Below are 22,815 nucleotides of genomic sequence, written 5' to 3'. Positions count from 1 at the left end.
GTACCGGATGCTGCCCTTCCTACACTAAAGTAATATCTATTGAACAGCGTCTCCAAAGAATAAGTGTAACTGGGGTGTGTAAACCATCAGAGACCAGTATGTCACTGAAACATTTTAGATGCAGTGACAATAGCACAGTTCAACTTGAGCTACAACAGACCGAAAAGTGCTCGTGTTCACAAGATTTACTATTCATTTAGACTATTAACTTTACTGAACCAGTAAACTAACAATTAATATGAGACCGTAACTGAAGAGATAAGCCTAAGACCACTAAACTGAAAATGGTTTGTATTTTTTTAAACATAAAATACATATTAATACAAAAGTAATTTATACATAATGAATTGTGATTCCAGTGCAATTAAGAATTCAATCATTGTACATCACGGATATGTATAATATATTAGAAAGGCTGTCTGTATCTTTATAAGTTGACATAAGGACATTATGTATAACAATGCAACAAATATAATTATATAAAATAAACTATTTGAATTGTAAAAACCCAAAAAAAAAAAATGACGAAGAAAAAAATAAAACGTTAAAAAAACAGTTTGATATCCTATATTATATTGCAAATGTAAGCCTACTGTAGAAAACATGTTACATTGTCTTTTCTAAACATTCCTATCCATAAAAAGTTTCTCAATTTGTGTTACGGAATGAATCATAGTGGCAAGTATATCGGTTGATTAGCATACCTTTTCATGGGAAGGCTACTTTTTCAATTTTTCATGTACAAAATGTAAAATTGTTCAATTATTGCACCAAGGTGCTTCGGAAAATAAGGATAGCATAGGCATGTATTTTATATCAACAAGCAATGTACACTGCACATTCACCCATATTTCATAATACATTTTACCATGAAGGAGGTACAGTAATCCTTCATGACTGTACAAACAAAACAATGGGGTATTTCCATTTTGACAGACTACTCAAAATGAGACTCCCAGTCAACTCAGCTGTAAATGAGTACCTGGTTGAAAATACTAGGGATGATAAGGCGGCATAGAAAGGAACTGGCCATCCTACCACATAATGCCGAAGTTTAGTACAATGACAGCTCTTTCAGAATGAACACGAGACTCACCTTTGCTTTTACTCAAATAAAGGGATATGAAAAAAAGATTAAATATGCCAGAATTAAAACACACTGTAAAATATTAAGTGTTAGTTACTACTAGCGTGCTCCTGTTTCACAAATGCTGGATCCACGCCAGCTCTGTACAAGCTTTTAAAACTTGACTTGAGACAATTTCTATATATATATGTTTATCGCGGGCTATGGAATGTATTTTGAAAGTGCCCTAAACAGACAATAGTGAAACATGACGCTCATCTTCTAACCAACGACCCTCATCAAACATCTCACCTTATTACATAATACCACTTGGATGACTTTCAGACATGTGCCTGAATAATAAACTCAATTTCAAAAATAAAAAGCATAGATCTGAAAATGTGTGCATATAATATTTTATATAAATGTATTTCTCTAGACTGTACAATAAACATGGTCAACATCATTTTTGGAATTTATCAAAGTATAGCCTAAATATTGTATCACATTATCAGATAAATGTAATGGGTCTATATGGGATATGGCCCACATAAGGAGTACATGCAATGCTACACAAGACGTTGGAATACGTATGGTTACAATATGATGACGACCACCACAACAGTTACAGCATTATAAACACATCCGTGTGTTAATTAGAGTAGTCAATCATTCAAAATTGAAAATTCTCGAAGTGTTTAATAATCATCCATTTAAAGTTGTTTGTTATCGTCGATAAACAGGCCTTTATTATGTATAAAATATCATCATTAAGCAGACGCATCCAAGATAGAGTTTACAATGTAACGCCACAAGTCTTTTTAGTAGATCATGTTGGTTGGTGTTCCATGCGAAAAAATCATGCATTTCATTGGGTCTTTATACAGTATTTTAAAATACAATAGACATTTTAAACGTAAAATTCCCTTTAGAAAATTTGGTAATATATATATATTTGTAACTTTTCAATGGTTAAGTAAGTTGTATAATTCTTTTATAGTGTGGTAAGACTTCAAATTCTGCAAGGTGCAATGAGAATTCTAATGCAACTAACACCGGGAATTCATATGAAAATAGTTCTTTTCGACTGACACGGAATTGTTCTTCAATTTCTTTGATAACATCATCTAAATCACATCGCTTCACATCATTTAGTTTTGCAGATAATAGTAATGATGCACCTATAAGAGGCATACAATTATAATTTAAGAAATACTAATAAATTATTGTATAAAGCCCGGCGCACACTAGAGCTTTCAACTAAGCCAACTGGCACAAGTAACACTTGGCTCACAGTGTGCGCCGGGGAATTTGTGAGGAATGTGCAGATAGCTCACTAAAAAATTCCACCGTGCATGACATGTTCTGATTTATTATATGTCAGCGCGTGCCGTATAGCATAGTAAGTAATTTTCCAATCAGAAAATTGCGTACTGACGTTTAGTGTGCATCCGATAGAATGCGATGACAGTTTGCGGCAAATTTGTTAGTGAGTCAAGTGTTACTCGTGCCAGTTGGCTCAGCCGAAAGCTCTAGTGTGCGCCGGGGTTAAACTATGAACATACTCTACCGTTCAATCATCTGCTGAAATTTAAAAATTCCTGCCACTTGATCATATCATCATCAAATCAATTTCAACATAGTTATTTGATAATTTTTACTTAAGTGTGAGGAATAGGCCTTCATAGGAACTAATATTCCTTTGGCCATAATACTCCATTTTTCTGGAAATGTCCTTTTGTTTCCTCAAAATCTAGTTTCAATGTGGTGTGGTAATGAGTTACAGAAATACTGATTTTTGAATTGCACAAAAAAAAAACATTATAAACATTCAAACAGACTATGGCCATGGTGATGAGGTTGGGGAAAATGGATTGGAAAACAAACTTTTAAAAAATAAATTAACATTGATTTAATAATACTTTACCTGCACATAACTTTCTATTCTGTTTGTGTATTTTTCCATTCAAGACTAATTTTTCATAGTAGGCATATGCTTGTGCTAGAGTTGCTGGTTCAACGTCACAATCCATACAGATTTTCCACATGTCTTTTTTTATGCTATATGATAATGAAATCGACTATAACAATATCAAGTAAAATTACCTACACACTTACATACAAAAATAAATAACATAAAATCAATCAAACATTGGAACAGTTCAGAATGATCTGAAGTAGAAGACAGAAGAAGAACGTTATTTTTATTATGTAATAAAATATTTATTTTATTTATATTTTTAGTTTTTAAAATAACTATTCATACTTAAAACAAAACAACTTGCTATCTACTATATCAACAACATTGTGAACACATTGTACCAAATATAACTATAAATGTATTCGGTGTTCAAACAACGTTGGGACTTTTTCACACAAAACAATATAAAATGTACCTTCTTAGTTTACTTAGCGTTAAATTTATTCTTGGAAAGCGTTCTGCAAACTGTTCGTTCAAATCCTTTTTCAGTTCTGAAGGTTTCGCATGTTCAATTATAGATACCTTCAAAGTAGTAATCAATAATAATATTTATATAATATTATAGCATATCCCACCAATCAGAATCAACACATATAACTGAATTAAATTCTTTTTAAGGTAACAGGTTCAAACTGATTTCTCATAAAGCAAAAAAAAAAAATATGAATCTTCTAAAATCATTGGATAAATATAAGCAGAGATTACGATGAACTGCATATTTTCTGTTTTATCTGCTTCGAAATAGATTTTTAAAATAAATGAGTATGTTGATTAGCACATCTGTATTGAGCTTATTACCTACCATATATGAAGGGAATGTTAGCACTTTTTTGTGCTTTCCAGCGCTAAGTTCTGGATCATCCAATATATTTGGATCATAAAGATGTCCTCCAGTTAAAAGATTCTCATTAAATATACTCTCTACATCAACAACTGAAAGTAAAATAAATTAATACAGTAAGCATATTCATAATTTATTAATATCTAATGTATTATATATCTTTTGTAAAATCATATATATCTTTCATAACATTTTCTTTGTGCAAACAAAAAAGTGTGTAGTAAACTTTAATGACTAAATCTTGAATGGGTAACCATGAAATAAGAACGATTTTTAGTAGCAGCCCTTTTCGGAGAGTTTCTAGTAGCCAAGTGTGTCATTGGCCCATTTGTGGGGAGTTTCCAGTATGCATTATTATCCCATTTTGGAGGAATTTCCCGTATCCAAGTGTTCCCTTTTGGACAATTTTAGGAAAGTTTCCATTTGGAGGAATTTCCAGCATCAACAATTTTGGAACTGTTTTGGGAGAGTTTATGATTTTGGGAGAGGTTGAAAATACAGAGTAATTTAACAAGAGTACAAAACCTTTTGAAGGTGAAGGTGGAAGTCCTGCCGATTTAAATGGGTGTGAGGTGAGCTTTTTAGCAGCTGGTGAGTTTGGTAAAGTTGTCATGTCTTGTCCAATATGTCTAAGTTGTACATGCTGCATATGCAAATGCTCTCTAGTAGGAACCAAGAAGTGACGATAGGATACAATCTGTAAGCATTAAAAAGAATTAGTGATACAATATTAACAAAGCAATAAAATTAATACCATAAAACATCATTTATATAACACAATTAATACAGCGCTAAAATTACAAGAATAGTTTACACCGATTTCAAATTAATGGTCAAATTTCAAAACTAAGGCATTTTTGTATGGTAACATGAAATGGTATCCTGGAGGTAAGTTGGTTTAGAAGCAAATGTACAAATTGATAAAGTAAAGAGGAAATTTTGTAGATGATGTTAACTTAAACTATCTGCAATGAAAAAGCAGCAAATTTGGTCAAGTATGCAAAAACCAAAGCATAGATAATTTAAATGCATAGTAGATTATGATTTATTTTAGTAACTTGTTTGGTTTGTGTTATACTATGTGTGTTTTTTTTTTCTTTGATAAAGTTTTTAAATATTTATATCAACTTCATCACTGTTTACTTGATGCAATAAAGGAAGTAAATAAAATAAATAACTAGACATGAAACTCGTCACTTTGACGAGTTAGTTATCCGCACAACGACAAACGCCACGTGCATGTCATACGTTGGAATATTGCACACAGATAAAGATTATGGCATTATGACAAGAACTGAATAATATGATATGCTGTTAGTGCTGAATTCTGTCAATTTGTGTCATATAGTATATACATGCAAAGAGTATAATCTGTATACATATTACATACAGTGTAGAATAGGTGAAATTACGGGACCCGCCATTTATTCCAATTTTTAACATGGCGACGGTATCAAAATGAAACACTTAAATAGCAATTTCTGGAGGAAATTATCTCAGGAACAACATATTAACGTGTAGAAGAAATTTGAATACGTAAAATATAGATGCGCACCCTTTTAAATGTGATGAACTATTACGCAAAATATGAAAATACGACTTTTTTTATTCAACTGGCCATATGATGACGTCACAACATCCGATTGGCAAAATGTTTACATGAATTCGTATCTACAATCCAATAGCTTCCAGAAAACGTTTTAATCGTGATTATCACATTTTATTCTTACGAGCTATTACAGATTAAAATTTACTGTAAAGATGAAATTAATGACCCACGTAATTAAAATTTTTAGGCATGATGACGTCATAAAAATTAAAATATTTTTATCTCATGCTAAAGAAAGTTGATTGACCTACACAATATATAAATTTAGGAGAAAAAGGAATATAGATAAGCGTGATGCGCTCCATTGAATGTGATGAGCAATAACGAAAGAGACAAAAATCCTATATTTTACATTCGTGTGGCCATACGATGACGTCACAATGTTTTTTTAGCCTTATCGATGCATGATCCGATATCTACAACTCATCAACTTCTAGATTTTGTAATAAAAATAAACGGTTCACGGTTTACTTTAGAAACTATGACTGTTTAAAAAAAGACATAATTTTGACGATTTTTTAAGCTTTTTCATAAAAAACGCGCACGAATTGTCTAATTCAACGTGTTCGTATGGCGTTATTTAAACTGGAAAAGGTCTAAATTGTTTTCAAAATTACTAGGAAAGACTTGAAAAATATAATTCAAGAGAAAAAAATATGTTTTTAACGGTACGTGCGCACCGCGTGCGTAAAAAATTGCGCGCCCGTGGGAATTTTTGACATGCTCAAAATGACAAGAAACGCATAAAAAGTTGATTAGAAATTAATTTTGCGCATTTTGAAATTTTAAATGCGCGTGCGCGCGTAACTTCTTGTGAAACATGCCATTTTTAATCCGTAGAAAGTTTGCCCCTGATATGACTTAAATTTTGTCAAAGTGTCAATACTAAATGACTTTTGGTTTTTAATCTATAATCAATCATTGAAATTCATAAAATTGCGCGTAAGTCACGTTGCGCAACTATGAAGTCATTCAAAAATAGGAGGTGCACAACTTCACGTAAATGCCCATATGTTGTCAAAGTTATGAAATGTTATGTTTACACATTTTAGAGAAACGCGACTCACAAAAAGGAAGGAAGGATCCAAGAATAATACAGAAAAAAAATATTGATCCCATACAATAACAAGGAGTTATCCGCTCTACCAAGCGGATAACTAATAATAAGTATTACTGTATTACCTTACTGTCAGCCACCTCACTGTTTAGGTTCACAACGAAATCATCACACGTTCCAATTTGCTGGTTGCCAGAGTGTTTCCGAGATCTCAAATTGGATTCAATCTCATATCTGAAAAAAAGGGAAACAATGACAATAAATTCAGAAGAATTGATTGATAACTGAACCAAAGACAAAAACAGAAGATTATTGCCCATGAATCTATAATGTAAATGATTACTACTACAGTATATTTAAAATTAATATACAATTTAACTCATTATTCTATTCATAATTCCTTTAAAGGCAATCTGTATATAAAAGGCATTATTATGACAATTTTTTCGAATATTGAACTTGTCAATTTTATGCAATGTCAATAATTTGATTTTTATTTTTATTTTACTGCTCATATAGATGGCAGTTTTGCATGTGAATCGACCAGGTGTTACTACATCATAAACTGACTCACAATGTTTGTTATTTATCAATAAATTAAACATACCTGCCTGCTCCTGTTTTCAATCGTTTATAGGACAAGTATGAAAATATTGCAAATGGGGATCGTTGACTTGAAACTAAAACCATTCTAAAAAAGTAAAAAATATCAGAAATATGTAAATGGTAAATTCAGTAGACCTACACCAAATTTGAATTAATTAATGAACTAGTTTATACATAATTTTGCAACCAACTGAAATTGGTTACCAACCAAAACATAACTTAAGCTGTTTGAACAGATTTCATTACATGTGGAGTATAAATAAAACAAGTCTGTATAAAGAACAAGTAAATATAGCCACAATGCATACTGTATGTATAAGAATATTAATGTATTTGTCCTTCTTTGCTTTATGCGAGTATAGCTTTGAATCGTCAACTGATTGTTATTATTTCATTTGTACAGTTACTATGTGCATGAAACGATGACGCTTATGTGTATGTAAATCCACTGCATTAAAATGAGAACAATAAAGGTGGATCGATTCCTACAAAAGAGAAAAAAAAACTAAAACAAAATATCAAAATTCATTATATCAACTTATTCAGACAAGCATATGTAGTAGTAGAGCGGCCAGTTAACATGTATTATTGTAGGCTAGTTAGTGGAAGTTAATTGATCAATATACCAACTGTAGCATACACAGATAGTTCTCCATAACATTGATTCTGTGAGTCATGAATTGGTAGTGATGTCAACTAAGAACTCATAAAATCTTGGCCAATTAATATTATGGGTAAGATTCTCATTCTTGCGCACCTTTAAATTGTACAACTATGTTTTTTTACACACCCAATCCAATAGCTACTATTGAGCTACAAAGGGTTCAATGCACAACAAGACATGTCAAGAAGTAACCAATCACATGTTTAAATGCTATGGAGAATTACAGAAGCTACCTGTTCGAGTCCGTTTGTGAAAGCTTTCAGAAATATTTTGTTTACGCAGTCGTGTTATCTTAAACACACAAAAAAATACACTTTTTAAAAAGCCATCTGCATATTTTAGGCCTATAATTAATATTATTGACAGTGTGTAGTAGACAGCACTAATGCGTTTTTACACCTGACTTTAAGGTCAAGAATCAAATACACAATTTCCGTGCAACAGAATACATCTTTAAGGGAAATAGTAGCATGGCGGATTTCCACACCTTGTGTTGACTTTACTGGAAAATGGTAATAAAAGGTTTGCCCACGTCACTGTAGGATTTATATTATATGCAATATGCAATGCAAGTAAACATTTTAGTGTACAAACATAGATGCAGGGCCACCACCATTTGACTGCTGTGTAGGTGTATTGTATACTGATGCAAGTATACTGACTGTTCAAGTTATCCAAACATTTTAGAATGGTTAATTGTTTCTGGGAAATGGCTTTAATTGTATGAATTAATAATGAGAAAATGTAACATGGTATTTTTCGAAAAGGTGGGTTATATTTTATAAGAACAATATCCATTAACAAAGTGCGAAAGTGCATTACAACACTATGCATCCTAGCTAGTGTGAAACAATGCTTTTCTGAATATTTTTTTAGATGTGTGAGACCAAAAGTGTCTTTCACACATGTTCCTGCACGGTTCTACTCCGGTGGCCTGAAAATTAAAACGAACGTCAATGTTTTGTTTTCACGTGGCTATGCACATCTAGGCCTATTGGCGCATATAGCTCCGTGTAGCCTTGTGAAAACGAAACACTTGAAAGGGTGTGAAAGACCCTTTATGCATGGGAGTTGGCAGGTAATAAAGTGTGGGTAGTAATAGTAGTAATTCTTTAATAAAATGCAGCGTTACAATGCTTGTCTGAATAAGGTGTACAATTACAATGGTAAGGTCTTCCCACCTGATATTCACATTACTGCTCCCACATAGTGGTAATGCTATTTTTTTATCATCAGGTAACACGGATCCCATAACTAAAGTTTTATCTTGACTAATTAAAGAATGCGAACGATCTTTTAGAAGAACTACAGAACTTTGTCTTTGCCGAAAGTTTGTCTCTAATTCATCTTTACTTCGTCTCTTTCCACCATAAAATCTTACGCTTGTGTCCTCAACAGGATGGAATTGGCCTATGCCTTGTTGTGAGCTTATAGCAGTTGTACTTCCAGCAATGCCACACGTGCTGTCCATGGAAACTAACCCTAGGCCTAAGACTTCTTCCGCTGTCGATACATCATCAGTCAGAGCTGCTGCAGCGGCACTGCCGCTACGTGTAGGCCTACAGTCTTGTTGCAATTTACCCTGCGATTGCTCCGATAATTCACTCGAACGTGCATGTTTTAATTGTATAACCTCATGACTTGGACCATCAAGTGGAATGTTTGATAGAAAAACCAAAGCATCAGACCTTCTTTTAGACTTTAAATGCTTACGCCTCCGACTGATTATATCAGCCATGTTGTTGTTGTTGACGAAGAAGTCGAGCGAAAGCAAAACAACGCCCCCACCCCATCCAACGAGCAGCGAACGGGAACGCGTTTTTATTAGTCAAGTGCTGGATCATGACGCGTCATTTTAATTTTTGGCGATGGATGGTTTAATCTTTTACTTGGAACCCATCGATCTATTACCCAAAGTAGCATTTAATTCGGCGATAATACACTTTAATACTCTAAAACAATGGCTATAATTTTGTATAAACACTTAAAAAAACAAAAAAAAAGACATTTAAAAAAAATTGCCATTCATCCTCTAGTCTGTTGAGTTGAATTAGGCTAATTATCAATAAAAACATATTGGTGCGCAACTGATTTTAATTCCCCGTGTTAATTGAGGTGTGATCGACAGTAGTATTTTGTTGCGGAATACAAAGAGCCTAAAGGATCAACACAGATACGTGTTTATTGAAAGGTACCTAATTAGTCTGTTACCAAATACAGTATACTGTATTTGGTAACAAAATAATTAAGTACATGATTAACAGAGCGAATAAAGCGGTGAAGGCATTTTATATAGCAGCTTGCTAAATCATTGATAAATTATTATCAATAAACAGAGACTATTAAAATTAATTAAAATTTCCCGTGTTAACTGTTGGTTTTGTAATTAAGGATGACATTGTCAAAAACATAAAAAAAGAAGAATAAATTAGGACTATGCCATTTTTCAGTTTTAATCATAAAGCTATTCACTCACTCAAAAAACGGTGAAATTTAACCAAAAACCCATTGACAGTTGCTTTAAATTACACTTTTCGTGTAAATATCTTTGTTTGGATCCAATTTGTGGTCAAAGTTATTTTTTATTTCTTTAAAATGGCATATTCAACAAAGAAATTTTTAAATATTTTTTCAGGAGAAAATATTACCTTTAAATCTATTTCTCGTATGGAATCGACAAAATAGGCCATAAAATTGTGTCTCAAAGATTCAATATCATTAGAAAACAAAACCAAGGCTGTAGGCATAATTTTTTTCCAAGAGATGTTACGCATTTGATGTTATGACAACATATCAGTGATGCCTACGGTAAATAATAGTCACAATGCTCCTGTGTTTAGACCTCATCATGGAAAAGCAAAGCAGTAGGCCTACTGGTAAAATTACAACCTTCTTGAGATTCCACGCCGTAAGATGAGAAAGACAAACGATGCTAGATTGAAGTATGATAACCCTCCCGCCTATTTTGTTTTTCTTTTTTTTATGTAGTACCGGTAGGCAAAGAAACAGAAAAAAAAACCTTTTTACAGAGTCAGGTAAAATACTAGATTGGTAAAATGCTTAAAGATTTTCAGGTCAATTTTTGTAATGTTATTACTATATTAAAATCGCCATTAACACTTAGAAAATATATTATTTATATACTGTATTCCTGTCATGTTTTTGAAAAATGACCAAAATAGATTCACTTATGTTTGAACAATATTCATTTGCTATGATTTAAATCAAATTATTAACAACTTGTCAAAGCTTGCTGTGTAGGCGGCCTATAGGCATAGCTGTTTGTATACTGTATTCCTGTCAGTTTTTTTTTTAGAAATGACCCCAAAATACGAATTAAAAGACGTTTACTATATAATTTCAATATAAAATTTAATGACAAAAATAGAGATCGACGTTTCGGTACCATCATAGAACCATTTTCAAGTGAATACAAAACAATAATAATTATGTGCACTAAGCACCAAAGTTGGTGACAGGAAATGCTAATTGAGGGCTAATTAAGTAATTAGCTCCTCCTACTGAGTTAGATAAACAATTTAGCTTTGATGGAATCCGATTGTTTATTGAGTGTAGGTTTTATCTCTTTGATCCACAACATCTCCTTAATTAGGCAATCAAACTTATTGTTATATTTACATTTAAATGTAACAATAAGTTTGATTGCCTAATTAAGGAGATGTTGTGGATCAAAGAGATAAAACCTACACTCAATAAACAATCGGATTCCATCAAAGCTAAATTGTTTATCTAACTCAGTAGGAGGAGCTAATTACTTAATTAGCCCTCAATTAGCATTTCCTGTCACCGACCCCAAAATAGATTCACTTATTATTATGTTTGATCAATTAATTTTTTATAAGAACAAATGCCTTTTGATATTGCGCACGAATATGACCGAGATACATTTTAACCTTGTCAATTTTCTTGAATCAAATTAAAAAGGAGTTGTTATTATTAGGTATTATTCACATGACCGATTTCATATTCGAATATTGTTTTTATAAGCTATATACATTACATTTTCTAATCACGTAATTGCCTAAAAACATTATACAAGCCCTGGGCTGTAATGGAAGAAGACGTGGATGTAAACACATCACAGCGCTGTACGACAAGAAATTAAGTTTAAATTTACTAAAATATTAAAATATTATAGCTTATCAATTTCATTTTAAAATCGATTTACTATGAGACTATGGCCAGGCGAAGACATCGGAAGCGCAGAAAACAATATACTTCCATAACGACTTTCCGTGATCTATTATAGTCGCAACTCATTAGTACACAACACGATACAGTGGAACATTATTATTTTTTAAATAGGAATCTAAACATTTTGGAAAGTATGAAATCTATTCCACTTCTTTTTAGTCGCGTGCAAACGCGACTCTACAGCTCACTATGTCGGTCGGTTTGTCGGTCGGTTGGTCGGTCGGTTGGTCGGTCGGTCGGTCGGTCGGTCGGTTGGTCGGTCGGTCGGTTGGTCGGTTGGTCGGTCGGTCGGTCGGTCGGTCGGTCGGTCGGTTGGTCGGTCGGTCGGTTGGTCGGTAAACACTAACTCAAATTTGAGCACGCGACTGCAGCCATGTATATGGTCTTGTTTCACTCAGAAGTAGCTTGATTTTTAAACTAATTATTTTTTAATAATTGTGTATGGAATAATATATTTAACCTCTTATCACACAAAAAAATTCACCCTATATCGAATATAGTATTAGACCAAGTAAATAATTCAATTATAATCAACTTTATTTATAAATATACCTTATTTATATAATTACATTTTCTAAAAGGCAATAAATCTGTCAAAATGTATAAAAGAAGTAATGTCATGTTTATTGAACAAAGGTTTACAATAGTTTTAAATTGAATAATTGCAAATAGTCTAAAACTACAAGATCTACAAGTAGGTAACTTATGTATTATATATCACTGAGGACTTAATACATCATAGGAAACAGTTTACTGCAAAAGTCAACATTGTTTTTCAAGGAAACCAACACTTTAGGCTCTGTCGTCAGATAACGTGGAGACTAGGATGTCTTTTTTATAATTTTGAATTAACAAATTACTTTGCTCCAATAGAATATCCGGTTCAGCGACATAATCGAAGAATTGCAGGTGTTACAGAAAATGTCAAGCATTCGATCGGATATTACAACAACATTGTTGTGCAACGCGGTAGGCCTCCTATTGTAAACTACCTGTAGGGCACAAATTCGAGAGAGAATGTTCAATTGCCTAGCTTTCAACATTACATTAAGATAATAGCAGCTGGTTATTGATTTTATTAGGTGTGTTATAAAATTAAACTATTTTATATTCGTTGAATAGAGATAATGTTTTCATTCGTTGACATTCATCTCATGATAATTATTCTCTCCATTCTGTCCCAATAAAGCGGCAATGGATTATAGTACTCTTGTCGGCCAGATTCTCTTAAGTTTAGTAGGTAGTTCAGTAGGCCAGAATGATCATAAACTAAAATAAATAAATAAACTAAATAAAATCTTCATCCATTTTTAATAACTATAATGATGACGATGATAATAATAATGTATCAGGAGTAGATCTTGATGATTACTCCATCGTTGTGGTTCCTTATAAGCGTAGTGCTATTTGCTGCATATGGGCCACCATCTGATTCACGTTAAATCACAATTACGATTTACAGTGTATGCAAATCAGTGAAAGATTATATCTAATGGTGGAACCATTTTCGTTGTTAAATCCGTTGGTTGTACAGTATTTAAAATCGATAAAGTCATATACCAATGTAGCTAGACAAGTTATTTTATCTTCTGTAGTAGTAAACTCAATTCATCACGAACTATACAAATCAGTAAGACTAAGTTGAGTTAAGGTTTCATAGTTAAACATCTCGGATCGTGTAAATTTCAATCTTTCTGTCTGCTATGTCTGGTTACCGTTACATGTTATGGTGATCTCTCAATCAAAGTAAATGAGTATAATACGAAATGTCAACAGCAAATGACTTCCGAATGTCTTTAAGAAGAGTAATAAGTGGAAAGTGTAATAGAACCAATCACCATCACCAATATTATACGGAGGCATTTATCCTTATCCCGTTGTATGGTGTAGGATCAAAAATACTCTCAGCTGATGTTGTACAGTATAGGGATCTTGGAAAGTAATAATATTGTGATCAAAATAACGAATCTTACTTGATTATGGCTTTGTCACATTGGGTGTTTAGAAACAGTACTATATTATGCCAATATCTGTCTCGTTCTGTTATGTTGTAAGAGAAGTAATGTCATCTGCTGAAATTGTTTCTAACTCTGTATAAAAATCAGTAACCTTTTCTGTATTAAAACCATTCGTTGTTAAATTCGTTATGGTCATCGTTGTATATGAATTAGTAGAAAGTGGAGTAGAGCCACTTGAGGTTGTTAAATCCACCGATGTTTTACCAGAACTTGACAAAGGTGTTTCCATAGTTGAGATACTGTTTGTATTTGTTAAAGTCGATCGGGCTACCGAAGTTTCTGTCTCATGACTTGATATTGTTAAATCCACTGATGTTCTATCAGACATTGACAAAGGTGTTGAGACACTGTTTGTTGTTGAAGTAGTTTCGGCTACCGATGTTTCTGCCTCATTGTTTATTGTTGTACGAGTAGTAGTATCAGCTGCCGGAGTGGTCATTTTTGTATATGAATTAGTAAAATATAGAGTAGAGCCACTTGAGGATGTTAAATCCACCGATGTTTTATCAGAACTTGACAAATTCGTCTCCATAGTTGAAACACTGTTTGTGGGTGTCACGGTAATTTCGGCTACCATTGTTTCTACCTCATTGTTTGTCGTGGAATGAGTAGTAGTATCAGCTGCCGGAGTGGTCATTTTTGTATATGAATTAGTAGAATATAGAGTAGAGCCACTTGAGGATGTTAAATCCACCGATGTTTTATCAGAACTTGCCAAATGTGTCTCCATAGTTGAGACACTGTTTGTGGTTGTTAAAGTGGTTTCGGCTACCGATGTTTCTGCATCATTGTTTGTTGGTGTAGTACCAGCTGCCAGAGTGGATGTTAAATCAACCAATGTTTTATCAGAACTTGACAAATTCGTCTCCATAGTTGAGACACTGTTAATGGGTGTTACAGTAATTTCGGCTACCATTGTTTCTACCTCATTGTCTGTCGTGAAATGAGTAGTAGTATCAGCTGCCGGAGTGGTCATTTTTGTATATGAATTAGTAGAATATAGAGTAGAGCCACTTGAGGATGTTAAATCCACCGATGTTTTATCAGAACTTGACAAATTCGTCTCCATAGTTGAGACACTGTTAATGGGTGTTACAGTAATTTCGGCTACCATTGTTTCTACCTCACTGTCTGTTGTGAAATGAGTAGTAGTAGTATCAGCTGCCGGAGTGGTCATTTTTGTATATGAATTAGTAGAATATAGAGTAGAGCCACTTGAGGATGTTAAATCCACCGATGTTTTATCAGAACTTGCCAAATGTGTCTCCATAGTTGAGACACTGTTTGTGGTTGTTAAAGTGGTTTCGGCTACCGATGTTTCTGCATCATTGTTTGTTGGTGTAGTACCAGCTTCCAGAGTGGATGTTAAATCAACCAATGTTTTATCAGAACTTGACAAATTCGTCTCCATAGTTGAGACACTGTTAATGGGTGTTACAGTAATTTCGGCTACCATTGTTTCTACCTCACTGTCTGTTGTGGAATGAGTAGTAGTAGTATCAGCTGCCGAAGTGGTCATTTTTGCATATGAATTAGTAGAATATAGAGTAGAGCCACTTGAGGATGTTAAAACCACCGATGTTTTATCAGAACTTGCCAAATGTGTCTCCATAGTTGAGGCACTGGTTGTGGATGTTACAGTAGTTTCGGCTACCGTTGTTTCTGCCTCATTGTTTGTCGTAGAATGAGTAGTAGTAGTAGTATCAGCTGACGGAGTGGTCATTGTTTTATATGAATTAGTAGAATATAGAGTAGAGCCACTTGAGGATGTTAAATCCACCGATGTTTTATCAGAACTTGACAAATTCGTCTCCATAGTTGAGACACTGTTTATGGGTGTTACAGTAATTTCGGATACCATTGTTTCTACCTCATTGTTTGTCGTGGAATGAGTAGTAGTAGTATCAGCGGCCGGAGTGGTCATTTTTGTATATGAATTAGTAGAATATAGAGTAGAGCCACTTGAGGATGTTAAAACCACCGATGTTTTATCAGAACTTGCCAAATGTGTCTCCATAGTTGAGGCACTGGTTGTGGATGTTACAGTAGTTTCGGCTACCGTTGTTTCTGCCTCATTGTTTGTCGTAGAATGAGTAGTAGTAGTAGTAGTTGTAGTAGTAGTATCAGCTGACGGAGTGGTCATTGTTTTATATGAATTAGTAGAATATAGAGTAGAGCCACTTGAGGATGTTAAATCTATCGATGTTTTATCAGAACTTGAAAACGGTGTCTCCATAGTTGAGGCACTGTTCGTGTTTATTAACGTGATTTCGGCTACCGGTGTTTCTGCCTCATTGTTTGTTGTTGTAAGAGTTGTAGTATCAGCTGCCGGAGTGGTCATTGTTGTATATGAAATAGTAGAATATAGAGTAGAGCCACTTGAAGATGTTAAATCCACTGATGTTTTATCAGAACTTGACGAATGTGTCTCCATAGTTGATACACTGTTTGTGGGTGTTACAGTAGTTTCGGCTACCGTTGTTTCTGCCTCATTGTTTGTCGTAGAATGAGTAGTAGTAGCTGCTGCCAGAGTGGTAATTAGTGTATATAAATTAGTAGAATATAAAGTAGAGCCACTTGAGGATGTTAAATCTACCGATGTTTTATCAGGACTTGACAAAGGTGTCTCCATAGTTGATGCACTGTTTGTGGTTGTTAAAGGGGTTTCGGCTACAGTTGTTCCTACCTCATTATTTGTCGTAGAATGAGTCGTAGTAGTATCAGCTGCCGGAGTGGTCATTGTTGTATATGAATTAGTAGAATATAGAGTAGAGCCACTTGTGGATGTTAAATCCACCGATGTTTTGCCAGAACTTGACAAAGGTGTCTCCATAGTTGAGACATTGTCTATTGGTGTCACAGTAATTTCGGCTACCGTTGTTTCTGCCTCATTGTTTGTCGTTGAATGAGTAGTAGTATCTGTTGCCGGAGAGACACTTGAGGATGTTAAATCTGCCGATGTTTTATCAGGACTTGACAAAGGTGTCTCCATAGTTGATGCACTGTTTGTAGTTGTTAAAGTTGTTTCGGCTACCGTTGTTTCTGCCTCATTGTTTGTCGTAGAATGACTAGTACTAGCTGATGCCAGAGTGGTCATTGTTGTAGGTGTATTAGTAGAATATAAAGTAGAGCCACTTGAGGATGTTAAATCTATCGATGTTTTATCAGTACTTGACAAAGGTATCTCCATAGTTGAGACACTGCCTGTGGGTGTCACAGTAATTTCGGATAACGTTGTTTCTGCCTCATTGTTTGTCGTAGAATGAGTAGTAGAATCTGTTGCCGGAGAGCCACTTGAGGATGTTAAATCTACCGATGTTTTTATAGTATCACTGTTTAGTTTTGTAAGATCGGCAGTACTATATGGTGCTGTGGTCACTCTTGTGTATGAATTAGTGGAAGGTGCGTTTTGAGTATTAGATTGCGTTGCCGAAATTGTCTTGGTCGTTGACAACTCTATAAAGACAATACAAATACATATGACATACCTCATTTTGTTGCAAGCAGACTACTTTTTATATTTGCTTGGCTCGTCACCTTGACTTCTGTATTACTGAAGTTAGTAGCTTTGGGCTTGAAAAATGTTACGGAATATGAAATATGACCCTTGTGCAGTCAGATATAGCATCCTCAAGCTATCGTTACCTTGGTAATGGGATATAATAGTGCTTGCATAGTATGTTCACCGTTTTAACAATTAAGAACAAATAAATTTGAGCAATATTATCAGTCTATATGACTTATGATATGGACAATTAATAAAGACTAATCTTTGGGATTTCTGTAATGTAATAATTATTTTACATTCATAAATCATTATATTTATTCTCCTTACAACTAACTTTTGACACTTATAATTGAAATCGTGTATTATGTCATTGTTTTTATTGTAGGTCTATGGTCATTTAAATTTTGTTGGGAGTGTCAAACATTTTTTAAATTAGATATCGGCGGAATCATTTGTATATAGGCCTATAAACATCATAGGCACAGAATAAATTCTAAACCACCCAGTGATATACTGAAATTTAATTAATTAATTTGAAATCTATGAGAATGAGAAAAAGTCGCCCCAACCGAGATAAATATATATATAACCGGGCGGCATTGTCATTATTTTCAGTAATTTGCCTTTGGATTTATACATATATATATTATTATTATTATTATTGGTTTTAGATTTAAAAAGCGCAAACAAATCTGTAAGTGATAGGCTTTGTTCCTCTATAGGAAGCTTGCTATGACATACCGTAACGATAACGATTACAGTTTTTAAATTCAGCAATTGATAAGATTGTAAAACAAACTAATTTAAACTTACCAGTATTGTCATCTTTTGGATTAATCAAAACAACACAAAGTATAACAGTAAGAATCAGAAATGCTATAGATCCTATTACAATTGCGATTACTAAAGGATGTTTCGCCATCCAAAGTTTAACAGCTTCATATCGGGTAAGTTCAACATCTTGGTCTATTAAAGTAATACTAGATTTGTACGTATTAACTGCCTGTTTATCGTCTATCGTTGCTTGAACTGTATTAAGTTCCAAGTTTTCTTTTCCATCTAATTCTATCGGTTCGTTTATGGTGACAACAGAATGCGAACTATTTGACATTATGTTTAGTGTGTTGTGTGATATTGCAACCTTCAAGATTGGTAACAAAGTAAGTATGATCAACAAAATCGGTAAAATGCAACCACCGATGACGTACGTACTGCTGTTTAATTGCTGGAGAATAATTAGTCCGGGATTTCCAATATCTACCAGCGCCACCAACTTCCAGAAAAAAATCAAATAATCATTTTCACTAGATCATTCAAGTTTGACAATATTTAATTAATTAAACCTCATTGACAATGTTCTTGAGGGAATAAAGGCTTAGAGTAAAGTTAATTGGGTACCTAAATATTTGTTATTATAGTGTCAGGTAGGACTGTCGATGAATGACCGCAATATCATCTCTCTTAAAATTGGTGAAATGATCATTACCATAGGGACGATTATAAATAAATGGTTAAGTATATTGAAATTGAAAGGTTCTCATATTCATTAAGTCACATCATATCGATTGATTAATTATTTCACAAACATTTTTAATTAAAGAATCAATAACAATATCAATAACGTATAAAAATGTTATTGGAAACCTAGACACCGACGACGTTATAATGTAGAAAGGAATAATAATACTATTGTATTTGTCACGTGATGCTATTGTATAGCTATTGTGGAGTAATAATGATATGAAACGAGTATCTTCTAATCAATATCCTCAAAACCATACGCAGATGTCTAACTCTGTGTGCATTCTGGTTGGCAAAATACAGAAGAAGCTGAAAAGATAACATTTTATTCAAATTATATTCATAATAATATAAATCAAATTTAAGAAGAGAAAATGAAATAAGAAAGTATATTTAAGAACGGAAAGAAAGTAAGGAACAAAATGAAACAAGCAGAAGAAATATAACAAGGACATGGCTGCAGTCGGGTGCTCAAATTTAGTGTTTACCGACCGATCGACCAAGCGACCGACCGACCATTCGACCGACCGGCCATCTGACGAACCGACTGACACAGTGAGCTGTAGAGTCGCGTTGCACACGACTAAAATGTAGTTCAATTACCATTGAATATAACATGCGCCTCCGTAAGCCATTGTCACTGTATAAACTAGAGTTTGTAGTAAGCTAGTAAGCATACTGATGAAGGAACAGTCTACTAGTAGGCCTATGTCATTACTCTATTCGTAGTTCCTGGTTAAATAGAGTTTAATTCGATTGCATTAATTTTGTTTCCCAGCTTATTTTTAATATTTCATTTATGACTAGAGTCACACTGCGCTCTCTTATTTAAAGGAAAAATTTTTTTATTCTATAAAATATATAGGCCTATTGGAACAACAATTGATAATATTAACAATAACTAGGGTCTATTCTTATTTTAATTGATGATTTGTTGTCTTAGAGCAACTTCAAATGTTGGTGCACACAAAACGTTCATCCAACGTATGCTTAAGTCATATCCATGCAAATTAGTAGCCTACGTTCCAAGGGTGGCGCCAGTGGAAAGAGAAGAGTGAAAAGAGAGGGATTTTTTGCAGTAGGCCTAGTAATTAATAAATAACTACATTTTATTAACGCGAACGTAATATACAAGTAGGAAGTACATTTGTAGTTCACTGCCACTCTATCAGGCTAATAACTCCCGCCGTGCATGGACGCGGAAAATCTTATAATATCAAAACATTTTGCTATTTGACACCAATAAATAGTAATTACAGTCCTATTTCCACTTTGTCTATTTCATACTTTTAGTACTCCTGTCAATTTTAGGCTATTGACTAATGGTTGCAAGCTCTAAGACAAGTTTTTTCAAAGACAAAAGGACATATTATGATCTTTTATATTGATTTTAAACAAATTAATATTTTTTTCATTATTAATTTTCAAATGAATTTGTTTACAAAATGTCAAAGCAATAAATATCTAATTTTAAGAGATAATCAAACAAGAATATAATATGAAATACGAATTTAATTACGATGTACGGTAATATTAAAAAATAAAACTTTGCACAAAACGTCTGATGGCATTATGTGACACCACGTTTTACAACATAATTAATTCATAGTTTGTCCAAATATAAATTAGAAATTCAAATTGATAGCATAGACATACACACTCTGGAAATACTTTATTATTTTTTTTTCTGGACACTGGCCACGTGATCTCTATACAGATACCATTAACTATACATATAGTCATTTCATAGCGAGGCTTTGTTTTTCTTACGTATTGTTAATTCAATTAACTTATTTTTTTTTTATTTTTCAACGTCGCAAAAATACAAGTTTACACAATTATAAAGCATAAGGGACCGTTTTATTGGTATCCCTTCAACATTTATTTTAGTGGCAATCGTGATTTTTCTTTAGTTTGATTATTTAATGTAATCATTTTTTTTTAGAACGAATTCTTTAAAACACAAATTATTTATAAAAAAGATGGAAAATTAATTATTTAAAATAAAATTTAGATTTTTTTAATATTCGCAAGATTGTAATGAAATATAGCAAGCTTGTTGTTAGAAAACTAGGAAATCTTTTCATCTTTTTGTATAGTTCCGCCAACTTAGTAAAACTCCATTTCGTGACGATTACATTATGTTAATAATTCACTATTTATTAAAAAGATGGAAAATTAATTAAATATTCGCAAGATTGTAATGAAATATAGCAAGCTTGTTGTTAGGAAATCCTTTCATCTTTTTGTATAGTTCCGCCAACTTAATAAAAATGTGATTTCGTGACGATTGCATTATGTTAATAATTCATTTAACAACACTTTGGCGCGTGTTTCTCATAGTTTTGTTATACTTATATTGTATAATAAAGTATCCTTTACGAGACTTGCTCATTTGTTCAATGCATGCATTCGTATAATACGTATATGTAATGTAAATATTATGTGTATCCAATATCGATACACGAATAATAAACTGATACTTGATACCGTAGCCCACACTATCCATATTACTTTTATGATAACAACCATCCAGAGCTCTCATCAACGGACATTTGTAATTGGCATTACTATGGAAACAAGATACAAACAAATCTAAATGTTGATCATTCGTGTTCTTCAGAAATGGCAGTCATATTTGCCATGTTTGAGATTTATTAACTGTTTTCCAATACTAGTATTTGATTATTTATTAAATAAAACAAATTTTGATCGATTACCGTAGTACAGTAACAAGAATGAATTATTCAGCTAGTTATTAAATGCTAGTAAAGTATAAAGGTCAAAATCAGGATCAAGATTTGTGTTTTAATCACCGACGACGGATCTTGACATATCCTGGACAAATAATTACAGTCGCACGATTTCAAAACCTAGGTATTACATAACCTCTATATATCAACATAAATGAGTTGAAACTAAACCGAATAAATATTCACTTTCACTCAATAAACTGATATGCATCAAATACATATTATTTATAAAAATATACAAAAATGAATTACAATTAATTTGACATCCAGATAAAAACTGGGATAAAATTTATCAAAAACATCATCTTAACTTGCTTAAGTGAACATTGTTTTGGGGGTATTTTTGTTTATACACACCTTTTAACACATTTAAAAAGGATATGATAAATCTATTGAACTAAAAACTAAAAAATAACTTTAATTCACAATCTCATACCTGATTTTAAATATTTATTTGTATTTATTTTCACAAAAAAATGACATACAAGGTTTTGCTATTAATTTAATTACTTTGGTTGTAGTTCTTGTGATATACAGCATTTAAAACCTCGTATCAAAGATATAACATTTTTACTCGTGTGTAAAATATACGTAGTCAGAAAAAAAACTGGCTGCTTTCTAATTGGCAACTGGAACCAAATCACAACCATGGTTTGTACGACTAGAGGGTGAGCTCGCTTTGAAAACGATGGTTCTCGGAATGATGACTTGGCTAAAAAGGTTTTTGAAGGACGTTCTGGCCTGGATGTTTTCGGTCGGTTACCATTATTGAATGCTTGATATTCGTAAATCTACTACTAACCTGTTTCACAGTGTCTTAGATGATTAATAGCATTTTAACGTATAGTGTTTATTGTTTGGTAGGGCCCTTATAGGATGAAGGTGGGGAGGCGGAGTTAATTTGAGGGAGGTGCTTATTCGAGGGATACGTTTATTTTTTTTAGTTTTAATAATATGGTAACATTTATAAATAAAA

General features: G+C 33.1%; 2 protein-coding genes across 2 annotated transcripts; both read right to left on the bottom strand.

Annotated features, from left to right (window-relative positions):
• Positions 1-1,466: 1,466 nt before the first annotated feature.
• Positions 1,467-9,581, bottom strand: LOC144845269 (CDK5 and ABL1 enzyme substrate 2-like). Its single transcript, XM_078702460.1, has 8 exons — positions 9,006-9,581; positions 7,162-7,245; positions 6,680-6,788; positions 4,414-4,585; positions 3,850-3,980; positions 3,463-3,569; positions 2,994-3,127; positions 1,467-2,247 (listed from the first exon to the last, which is right to left on the bottom strand). Exons 1-8 carry the CDS (start codon positions 9,560-9,562, stop codon positions 2,039-2,041), a joined length of 1,503 nt encoding a protein of 500 aa, XP_078558586.1. The 5' UTR covers positions 9,563-9,581; the 3' UTR covers positions 1,467-2,038.
• A 3,056-nt stretch (positions 9,582-12,637) lies between these two features.
• On the bottom strand, positions 12,638-18,823 carry LOC144845034 (uncharacterized). Its single transcript, XM_078702161.1, has 4 exons — positions 18,379-18,823; positions 16,631-17,513; positions 14,540-16,591; positions 12,638-14,491 (listed from the first exon to the last, which is right to left on the bottom strand). Exons 1-4 carry the CDS (start codon positions 18,674-18,676, stop codon positions 14,083-14,085), a joined length of 3,642 nt encoding a protein of 1,213 aa, XP_078558287.1. The 5' UTR covers positions 18,677-18,823; the 3' UTR covers positions 12,638-14,082.
• Positions 18,824-22,815: the final 3,992 nt, after the last annotated feature.

Source organism: Antedon bifida, chromosome 6 (genome assembly GCF_963402885.1).
Source record: "Antedon bifida chromosome 6, ecAntBifi1.1, whole genome shotgun sequence".
NCBI classification, from domain to species: Eukaryota; Metazoa; Echinodermata; class Crinoidea; order Comatulida; family Antedonidae; genus Antedon; species Antedon bifida.
Note: the sequence above shows the minus strand (reverse complement) of the source record. Positions and strands in the feature narration are given on the sequence as shown.